The sequence below is a fragment of the Bison bison genome, unplaced genomic scaffold (assembly GCF_000754665.1).
Source record: "Bison bison bison isolate TAMUID 2011002044 unplaced genomic scaffold, Bison_UMD1.0 scf7180017864283, whole genome shotgun sequence".
NCBI lineage: Eukaryota > Metazoa > Chordata > Mammalia > Artiodactyla > Bovidae > Bison > Bison bison.
In genome coordinates this window covers 1,215,258-1,227,034 of record NW_011494855.1, presented here as the reverse complement: position 1 = coordinate 1,227,034, position 11,777 = coordinate 1,215,258, and the positions used below count along the sequence as shown (strand labels likewise).

The following is an 11,777-nucleotide window of genomic DNA, read 5'->3' as shown; positions in this document are numbered from 1 at the left end:
CCAAAATCACTGCAGATGGTGATTGCAGCCATGAAATTAAAAGACGCTTACTCCTTGGAAGAAAAGTTATGTCCAACCTAGACAGCATATTCAAAAGCAGAGACATTACTTTGCCAACAAAGGTTCGTCTAGTCAAGGCTATGGTTTTTCCTGTGGTCATGTATGGATGTGAGCGTTGGACTGTGAAGAAGGCTGAGCACCGAAGAATTGATGCTTTTGAACTGTGGTGTTGGAGAAGACTCTTTCGAGTCCCTTGGACTGCAAGGAGATCCAACCAGTCCATTCTGAAGGAGATCAGCCCTGGGATTTCTTTGGAAGGAATGATGCTAAAGCTGAAACTCCAGTACTTTGGCCGCCTCATGCGAAGAGTTGACTTATTGGAAAAGACTCTGATGCTGGGAGGGATTGAGGGCAGGAGGAGAAGGGGACGACAGAGGATGAGATGGCTGGATGGCATCACTGACTCGATGGACGTGAGTCTGAGTGAACTCCGGGAGTTGGTGATGGACAGGGAGGCCTGGCGTGCTGTGATTCATGGGGTCGCAAAGAGTCGGACAGGACTGAGTGACTGAACTGAACTGAACTGAACTGACAATGCGTCAGGCATTGTACAAAGGGCCAAGAATACAAAATGTGAATAAAAGCTTGTCTTTGATCTCAAGTAGCTCATTTTGTAGTGGGAAAAACCATATGCAAGTAAGGGTGAAGGCAGTATGGACATTCAGTGATAGAGATGTGGCAAAGCCTCATGGGAGCTCAGGTAGAATGAACAGGAATAATCAATTCAAACAGAATGAACACATATGCAAAGGCACAGGGGAGGCAGAAACACCAGCTTTCCTTGGGGACTTTCAATAGCTTGGCATTGCTGGCATGCACTGTGTGAGAAGACAAAGTGAGAGACAAGTCAAAGAGGAAGGCAGGAACCACATCATGGATTAAGGATTAAGCATGCTGGTTTCCCCAGTTAAATTTCATTCATTCAACAGACATTTATGGAATACCTACTAAGTGTCAGACATTTTCAAGGACCTGGGACTATTACCATGAACAAAGCAAAATTCTTGTGTTTATGGGGCTAATATTTTCATGGAAGAAGATAAACATTGAACAAATTAGTAAAACATATATCAGGTGGTGATAAGTGTTATGAAGAAAAAAACAAAGCAGAGCAGATGAATGAAAAGTGATAGGGGGTGTCATTTAGATGAGTGAAATAGAAAGATAGCCTTTGATAAGAGACCTATGTGGGAGTTATCCATAAGAGGAGAAGAGCAGTGTAGAAGACCAAACAGTAAGTGCAAAGGTCCTGCAGCAGGAGAGTCCTTTGTGTGTTCAAGGCCAGATTGACTGGAGTGGAGTAAGAAAGGAGAAGTATGGTAAGATATGAGAGAGGTGGAAGAGTGGGTCCTTTTATTGACAGGAAATACAGATCTTATCTGGCATCTTTGACATAGAGATAGCTAACACAATGGATGGACCTCAACCGTGGGTGTGCATTGAAATCACTTTGGAAACGTTTGTAAAAACATTCAACCTGAATCCAGCCCCCAGAAATTCTGATCTCGTTGTCCTAGGGCTCATCTTGAGTACATGTATCTTTTAAAAGTTTCCCCAGGAGATTCTGAAATGTAGCCAATGGAGACTCTGGTTAAATATTCATTCTTGTTGAATGAAATTGAATTGAATTTCCGCAAAGCAAGTAACATTCTTCTATCCTAGGAGTGGAGTCTTTAAGTACAGCCCTACTCAAGATTTATTTTGAAGGCTATTTTATTTCTTATTAGTTATGTGGCCTTGTATAAGTTTGCTAATTATTTCTATTACCCCCTGTTAAAAAAATGGGCATATTGTATGCTTACTCCTGCTGATGCAATGTTGTGACAAAACTCATAATCTGCTATATAATTGGAGGCTACTTGGAATGTGAAAGCTCATGTGGAAGGATTGCGTATAAGCACCATAATCAAAATAAAGACATTCTTGGAAAGCTGCAATTATGCATGACTTCAAAATAATGTAGACACTTCAAAAGAATTATCAGCAGGCAGCACTACACACAGAATATCACCAAGAGTAATAAGAGAATACTAGTTTCTTTCAGGGGAAATACAAAGACAGAAGGTATTTGGCGAAGTTCATTGATATGATTATGAAGCCACGAGATTTTAGAGCTAGAAGGACCTGCGTCCTGTGTTACCCTTGAGGAATCTCAGGTCCAAGAAGCATAGGAGACTTTCTCAGAACCACCCAAATAGTTGATAGTAGGCCCAGGACTAGAATTTTCCTTCCCTACTTCTAGTATTCTTTTTCCTAAACCACACATAAACCAAATTTATGCAGTTGCATCCCATAATGGAAACTTATATTTAAAAATGAAAAAATATACAATTGCAAATAAAAAGAATGTAAATGATACCATCAAAACATGAGGGTAGAACTTTGTACGGAGAAACTTGTCATGCTTTATGGGCTTGCTTTCAGGAATATTGCACAAACAGCATTTAGAAATAACACCACTGGGCAAACAAAGGAGATATGACAGACCTGATCCTGCCAGTGAGACACCTCCTTCACACGAATATTCTGGGCACTCCCCTGAGACCCTTTCTCTCCTCAGTCATCAGGGCACTGTTTATTGGTCTAATTTAGTGACTTCCTAAATTACAACCTGAAGCTCTAAAGGGGAGATGCTTCCCCCCAGAGTGCATGGTTCACACACAGGGAGGCATAGAGTTCTTGGATGAATCCATGGATGGCTATTCAGAAGTTTTCAAGGCTTCCAAGGGAAAGATACTCAGAGATAAACAAAACAGTACCGCTGCTGTGCTCACCATTTTACTTGGCAATTAATATTGTTGCAGTATATTTGGAAGAATTATGGATTTCATGATCTTCCAATAATTAAAAAAACGTCCTTTGATAAACTAAAAGGCAGCAGTAAACACCATTTCTGTGTAAAGGAGCCAGTTTATTATTGCACACATTGAGGGCAGTATTGATGTTATTTTATGTTTACATTTTTGAGAACATAGAATACTTAACAAATCCTCTCTAAGAAGAACACTGTCCTACAGTAGAAGAACTAAACACTTGGTCAGTGACTTGTGGATGTTTCTTGACCTGCAGAACCTCCGCTGGATGGCTCCTGAGGTGTTCACACAGTGTACACGCTACACGATCAAAGCCGACGTCTTCAGCTATGCTCTGTGTCTGTGGGAGCTTCTCACTGGAGAAATTCCCTTTGCTCATCTCAAGCCAGGTAAGCCATGCTGCAGTTAAGGTTTCTCTGAGGGAATTCCCTGGTGGTCCAGCGGTCAGGATTGTATGCTTTCACTGCTGAGGGCCCTACTTGGAGAATTAAGATCCCACAAGCTGCAGGGTGCAGCCAGGAAAAAAAAGTTTCTCTGATTTCCAGAGTTCTCTGCATTTTCACAAATTCAAGAAACATCGTTCCCCCAAAATGACAGTTCTTGGTGGACTGGCAAGGTGAGAAGTAAAGAAACGGTCTCAAGGTATGTGCCCAATCCAGAAGACTTAATGGCCTATAATTATATGATTTTGGACATAGACACACAGAAGGGTAGGTATTTTTTTTATTAAAGTTTAAGGTTTTGATTTATCTGTTGTTAATAAAAACAAGCAGATGACTAGGCCATGTGGAATGTGGGTACAAATCATGTAAATAATGCCATATTTACTTTTTGAGATTTGATTTAGAAGTGCCTTTTTGGTGTTCATATAAGGGTGAGCTGAAATTAGCAACACATAAAAATTATCTATCAGGTCTGCTTTCAGCTTCTCACCTTATACAAAGGAGAATGGCTTTTTCTAATTTTGTATTAAATACATATAGATGTATTTGAAAACTGGGACTTTGCTAGTGAGCCTATAATTTTGTTGTTGATTATATTTGATAATATACATTATACTCTGTGTAACTGCAGAAGATGGAAGTAGGGAATCTAATCACAGGGGAAAATGTACAAATATTTGAAGTAAATTTGATTTGCATTTCTCTCCATTTTATTTGCTCTGCTCTTTTTGTCTGGTCACACTGTTTACTTACTTGTATTCACCATGAGTCTAAAAACCCCTTGACTTTGCATCCCCAAAACTTACCATGATTCAAAAGTAGTTTTCAAATTAAATCATAAATAAATTTTATAATGAACTATAGTGTAAGCTCTTTAAGTGGTCACCCTATCAGAATATATCAGAAGTGAAGTGAAAGTTACTCAGTTGTGTCCAAACTCTTTGCAACCCCATGGACTGCAGCCTGACAGGCTCCTCTGTCCATGGGGATTCTCCAGGCAAGAATACTGGAGTGGGTTGCCATGCCCTCCCCTAGAGGATCTTCCCAACCCAGGGATCAAACCCAGGTCTCCCTCATTGCAGGCAGATTCTTTACTGTCTGAGCCACCAGGGAAGCACAAATACGTCAGAAGGATCAAATCAAAAGGGATGTTAGGGAAAGACATACCTTACAAATGTGGATATTCACAGAAGTTCAAAGTCTTAACCAGGATCACAATATTTATTAGTACTCATGAGCAGAGCAATAGCCATATCTCATACTGTCTTCAAGATATTTTCCTCCTAATAACCATATGGTCTTTAATTACACTCTGCATACTGTCTAACCAAGAGCTTTTCACAAATGATATGCTCTGTACATAATTGTCCTAACCTTTCTCTATATGCTTTCAGAGTTTTAAATGATGGGATCAGGCCCTTATTATAGTGTGGATAAGAGGACTCTATTTTGAACTGGACAAGAATTGCTGTTTATTTCTTGTTCTGATCTGTTATCATTTCTCTACCTCTTAGAATATGATTTCTGGTAAGATTTATGAGTATATTAAAAAATCCACTGTAATTCTAGACATATTGTGGTATTTTTATCAGAGCTTCCCTTGTTCTTCCCTTGTGCTTCTCTTGGGCTTCTCTTGTGGCTCAACTGATAAAGTATCTGCCTGCAATGTGGGAGACCTGAGTTTGATCCTGGGGTTGGGAAGATCCTCTGGAGAAGGGAAAGCCTACCTACTCCAGTATTCTGGCCTAAAGAATTCAATAGACTGTATAGTTCATAGGGTCGCAAAGAGTCTAACATAACTGAGCAACTTTCACTTCACATGTCTCCCTTCTTCTTATCTCCTGTATCAATCAGTTCACCTCTTCCTGTGCATTTTACATCCTAAGAACATCTTAGATTTATCCACTACTTATCATCATCTTCCACCATCCTAGCTCAAGCCACCATCTTCATCATTTAAATTATTGCAATTGTCATTTTAAAAAATTATGTTTAATTTATATAGTATAAATTGAGATATAACTTATATCTCAACTTATATTATAAGTTATAGTATAGTAAATGTTACCATTTTAGGCTAATAATTCAAGGAGTTTTAACAACTATATACAGCTATATAATCACAACGACAATCATGATAAACAGGAGTTTCAATACTTCAAAAGTTCCCCCATGCCTCTTTGGAATCAATTCACCTTTCATACCTCCAGCCCCTAGCAACCACTGATCTGAATTATGTCCCTGTAAGTTTGCCTTTTCCAGATGGCAAATAAATGGAGTCATGTTAGTACATTTATCAGTTATTTATTCTTTCACATTCCTGTGTAATATTCCATTGTGTTGATGTGTGTGTATGTATGTGTGATCCAGACAGTCACAGGCTTCAGAACAGTCAATGAAACAGAAGTAGATTTTTTTTCTGGAATTCCCTTGCATTCTCTATGATGCAACGAATGTAGGTAATTTGATCTCTGGTTTCTCTAGCTTTTCTAAATCCAGCTTATACATCTGAAAATTTTCAGTACATGTACTATTGAAGCCTAGCTTGAAGGATTTTGAGCATTACCTTACTAGCATGCAAAATGAGTGCAATTGCCCAGTAGTTTGAACATTCTTTGCATTGCCATTCTTTGGTATTGGAATGACCCTGTGATCACTCCCGAATTTTGCCAAATATGCTGGCATATTGAGTGCAGTACTTTAAAAGCATCATCCTTTAGGATTTGAAATAACTCAGCTGGAATTCCATCACCTCTACTAGCTTTGTTTGTAGTAATGCTTCCTATGGCCGTCTTGACTTCACACTCCAGGATGTCTGGCTCTAGGTGAGTGACCACACCATCATGGTTATCTAGGTCATTAAGCCCTTTTTTGTACAGTTCTTCTCTGTATTCTTGCCACCTCTTCATAATGTCTTCTACTTCTGTTAGGTCCTTACTGTTTCTGTCCTTTATCAAGCCCATCCTCACATGAAAATTTCCCTTGATATCTCCAATTTTCGTGAAGACATCTCTGGTCTTTCCCATTCTATTGTTTTTCCCTACTTCTTTGCATTTTTCATTGAAAAAAAAAAAGCCTTCTTATCTCTCCTTGCTATTCTCTGCAACTCTGCATTCAGTTGAGTATATCTTTCCCTTTCTCCCTTGCTTTTCGCTTCTTTCTTTCCTCAGCTATTTGAGAGCCTCCTCAGACAACCACTTTGCCTTCTTGAATTTCTTTCTCTTTAGGATGATTTTGGTCACTGACTCCTATACAATGTTATGAATCTCTGTCCATAGTTGTTCAGGCACTCTGTCTATCAGATCTAATCCCTTGAATATATTTAACACTTCCACTGTGTAATCTTAAGGGATTTGATTTAGGTCATACCTGAATGGTACAGTGGTTTCCCTACTTTCTTCAAATTTGTAATAAGGAGCTCAGGATCTGAGCCACAGTTTCAGCTCCAGGTCTTGTTTTTGCTGACTGTATAGAGCTTCTTCATCTTCAGCTGCAAAGAATATAATCAATCTGATTTCAGTATGGACCATTTGGTGAGAAATGCCCAGCTGGATGAATAACAAGCTGGAATCAAGATTGCTGGGAGGAGTATCAATAACTTCAGATACACAGATGATACCACCCTAATGGTAGAAAGTGAAGAGGGACTGAAGAGCCTCTTGCTGAAGGTGAAAGAGGACAATGAATAAGCTGACTTAAAACTCAGCATTCAAAAAACTAAGATCATGACATCTGGTCCCATCACTTCATGGCAAATAGATGGGGAAAAAATGGAAACAGTAACAGACTGTTTTCTTGGGCTGCAAAATCACTGTAGACAGTGATTGCAGCCATGAAATTAAAAGACACTTTCTCCTGAGAAGAAAAGTTATAACAAATCTAGACAGCATATTTAAAAGCAGAGATATCACTTTGCCCACAAAGGTCCATATAGTCAAAGCTATGGTTTTTCCAGTAGTCATGTACAGATGTGAGAGTTGGACCATAAAGAAAGCTGAGCACTAAAGAATTAATGCTTTCGACTGTGGTGCTGGAGAAGACTCTTGAGAGTCCCTTGGACAGCAAGGAGATCAAACCAGTCAATCCTAAAGGAAATCAACCCTGAATATTAATTGAAAGGACTGATGCTGAAGCTGAAGCTTCACTACTTTGGCCCCCTAATGCAAAGATCTGACTCATTGGAAAAAACCCTGATGCTGGGAAAGATTGAGGGCAAGGGGGAAAAGGAGGTATAGAGGATGAGATGGTTGGATGGCATCATCAACTCAATGGACATGAGTCTGAAGAAACTCCAGGAAAGAGTGAAGGACAGGGAAGCCTGGTGTGCTGTAGTCCATGGGGTCGCTCAGTCAGGCACGACTGAGTGACTGAACAACAACAACAATGTGTAAAGTCGTCTCTTGTGTTGTTGAAAGATGTGTTTGCTATGATCGGTGTGTTCTCTTGACAAAACTCTGTTAGCCTTTGGCCTGCTTTATTTTGTACTCCAAGACCAAACTTGCCTGTTACTCGAGGTATCTCTTGACTTCCTACTTTTTCATTCCAATCTCCTATGATGAAAAGGACATCTTTTTTTTTTTTTTTTGGTGTTAGTTCTAGAACGTCTTGTCAGTCTTCATAGAACTGGTCAACTTCAGCTTCTTTGACATCAGTGATTGATGCACAGATTTGGATTACTGTGTATTGAATGGTTTGCCTTGGAAGTGAACCAAGATCAATCTGTTTTGTGATTGGACCCAAGTACTGCATGTCTTGTTAACTATGAGGGCTACTTCATTTCTTCTCAGGGATTCTTGCCTACAGTAGTAGATATAATAGTCATCTGAATTAAATTCACCCATCCCCATCCATTTTAGTTCTCTGATTGCTACAGTGCGTTGTTCACTCTTGCCGTCTCCTGCTTCACACCTCGAGTTTACCTTGATTCATGGACCTAACATTCCAAGTTCCTATGTAATATTGTTCTTTACAGCATCGGATTTTACTTTCACCACTAGACACATCCACAACTGAGCATCCTTTCTGCTTTGGTGCAGGCCTTCATTCCTTCTGGAGCTATTAGTAATTGCCCTTCATTCTTCCCCAGTAGCATATTGGATACCTTTCATCTTCCAGTGTCGTGCTTTTTGCCTTTTCATACCATTCATGTTCATGGGGTTCTCGCAGCAAGAATACTGGAGTGGCTTGCCATTCCCTCTTCCAGTGGACCATGCTTTGTCAGAACTCTCCACTATGACCCGTCCATTTTGGGTGGCACTGCATGGCATGGCTCATAGCTTTATTGAACTATGAAAGCTCTTTCATCACAAGGCTGTGATCTATGAAGACATGTGTTGATGTACCTTGGTTTTATTTGTCCATTCCCAAGTTGATGATCATCTGAGTTATTCTCAGTTTGGTGATATTATGAGTGTAATTACCAAAACCATTTAGGTTTTTGTGTGTTTGTTTTAATTACTCTTGGACAAATATATATAATAATTACTAGATATTACAGTAAGATTTTTTCCAAAGCATCTGTACCAGTATGCCTTGTATGAGAAGTGTATGAGAATTTCAGTTGATACGCATCCTTGCCAGCACTCTTTTTATTGTCCACTTAAAATAAATTATTAACAATTTGAGTAGGTATATTATGGTAAATAGTTATGGTATTATTTTATATTTCTCTAATGACTAATAATATTGATAATTTTGTGTGTTTATCTGCTGTTCATATCTCTTTCTTTGGTAAATTATTTGTTTAAATTATCTTATATACTAATAAGAGTATTTAGATTCTAGGTAGACTCTTTCATCTGCTATGTATTTTGCAAATAGTTTCCTATAGTCTGTGACTTGCTTCTTCATAATCTAACCAATGCCTTTCAAACAGCAGAAGTTTTTTTTTTTAATTTCAGTGAAATTTACCTTATCAAACTTATATTTTTATGTATCCTATCTAAAATATTCTTGCTACACTCACAATCACAAATATTTCCTCCTGTGTTTACTTATAGGAACCTTATAGGTTTAGGTTTTATATTTATAAGATCTACTAGAATTACTTTTTAATGGTATAAGGTAAGAGTTGAATTTGTATTCTTTGTTAATTTTTTTTAATATGGATACCCATTTTTTTAGCATGATTTATTTAAAACACTTCCTTTATCTATTAAGTTATTTTGGTACTGTTATCAAAAATTAATTGACCACACATATAGATTCTATTCTGTTCCATCAATATAAGGCTTCCCTATGCCAATATCACACTATATTGATAAGTTATAGTGAATCTAGAAATCACATAATGCGAATCCTCCAACTTTGCTCTTCTTTGTTAAAATTGCTTTTGCTATTGTAAAGTTTTTGTTTTTCCATATAAATTTTAGAACCAGCTTGTCTATTTCTACAAAAAAAATGTTGCTGGTATTTTGATTGAATTGCAGTGAATCTGTAGAGCAATTCGGGAAGAACTGACAACTTACACATATTGAATCTTCCAATTGATAAACAGTATATCCCTCCCTTCATTTAGGTCTTTGATTTCTGTCATCAGTGTGTTTGTAGTTTTCATCACAGAAACCTTACACATATTTTTTTAGAATTATTTCTATGTATTTTGTGTTTCTTGATGCTATTTTAAAGGTTTATTAATTGCAATGAATAATGATTTTTGTAAATATAGAGATATAATTAATTTTTAACAACCTAGTGCCCTATAAATTTGCTAAGTTTACTTATCAGTTCAAGTAGCTTTCCTATACATTTTTGGGGATTTTAAACATAGATGATTATGTCATCTCAGAATAAAGAATATTTTACTTATTTCTTTCAAATATGTGTATTTTTCATATATTTTCTTGCTTTCTCACACAGGCAAGGGTCTCTGGTACAATACTGAATAGAATTAGTGAAGATATACCCTATCTTCATCTAAAGTTTTACCCACCACCACCTTAGTTCCAAGTGCCATCTTTATCACTTTATTGCAATAGCTCTTTGCCCATTCTCTCTTTGTTCTTCTCTTCCTCCCCAATCTCTACACATCCACTACAATGATATTTTAAGAATATAAATGTGACTATGTTCATTTCAGTTCAGTCGCTCAGTCATGTCCGACTCTTTGTGACCCCATGAATTGCAGCACACCAGGCCTCCCTGTCCATCACCAACTCCCGGAGTTTACCCAAACTTATCAGCCAAAGATGGAGAAGCTCTATACAGTCAGCAAAAACAAGACCAGAAGCTGACTGTGGCTCAGACCATGAACTCCTTATTGCCAAATTCAGACTTAAATAGAAGAAAGTAGGGAAAACCACTAGACCATTCAGGTATGACCTAAATCAAATCCCTTATGATTATACAGTGGAAGTGAGAAATAGATTTAAGGGCCTAGATCTGATAGAGTACCTGATGAACTATGGACTGAGGTTCGTGACATTGTACAGGAGACAGGGATCAAGACCATTCCCATAGAAAAGAATTGCAAAAAAGCAAAATGGCTGTCTGGGGAGGCCTTACAAATAGCTGTGAAAAGAAGAGAAGCGAAAAGCAAAGTAGAAAAGGAAAGATATAAACATCTGAATGCAGAGTTCCAAAGAACAGCAAGAAGAGATAAAAATGCCTTCTTCAGCGATCAATGCAAAGAAATAGAGGAAAACAACAGAATGGGAAAGACTAGGGATCTCTTCAAGAAAATCAGAGATACCAAAGGAACATTTCATGCAAAGATGAGCTCGATAAAGAACAGAAATGGTATGGACCGAACAGAAGCCGAAGATATTAAGAAGAGATGGCAAGAATACACAGAGGAGCTGTACAAAAAAGATCTTCACGACCCAGATAATCACGATGGTGTGATCACTGACCTAGAGCCAGACATCCTGGAATGTGGAGTCAAGTGGGCCTTAGAAAGCATCACTACGAACAAAGCTAGTGGAGGTGATGGAATTCCAGTTGAGCTATTCCAAATCCTGAAAGATGATGCTGTGAAAGTGCTGCACTCAATATGCCAGCAAATTTGGAAAACTCAGCAGTGGCCACAGGACTGGAAAAGGTCAGTTTTCATTCCAATCCCAAAGAAAGGCAATGCCAAAGAATGCTCAAACTACCACACAATTGCACTCATCTCACACGCTAGTAAAGTAATGCTCAAAATTCTCCAAGCCAGGCTCCAGCAATATGTGAACCATGAACTTCCTGATGTTCAAGCTGGTTTTAGAAAAGGCAGAGGAACCAGAGATCAAATTGCCAACATCTGCTGGATCATGGAAAAAGCAAGAGGATTCCAGAAAAACATCTATTTCTGCTTTATTGACTATGTCAAAGCCTTTGACTGTGTGGATCACAATATACTGTGGAAAATTCTTCAAGAGATGGGAATACCAGAAACCTTGATCTGCCTCTTGAGAAATTTGTATGCAGGTCAGGAAGCAACAGTTAGAACTGGACATGGAACAACAGACTGGTTCCAAATAGG

General features: G+C 38.3%; 1 protein-coding gene across 1 annotated transcript in view; it reads left to right on the top strand.

Annotated features, from left to right (window-relative positions):
* Positions 1–11,777, top strand: part of TNNI3K (TNNI3 interacting kinase) — a 350,776-nt gene that overhangs the window by 222,370 nt on the left and 116,629 nt on the right. The window contains exon 20 of the mRNA XM_010849426.1: positions 3,130–3,262. Coding sequence (XP_010847728.1) covers positions 3,130–3,262 — 133 coding nt within the window. The remainder of the gene's footprint in view (positions 1–3,129; positions 3,263–11,777) is intronic.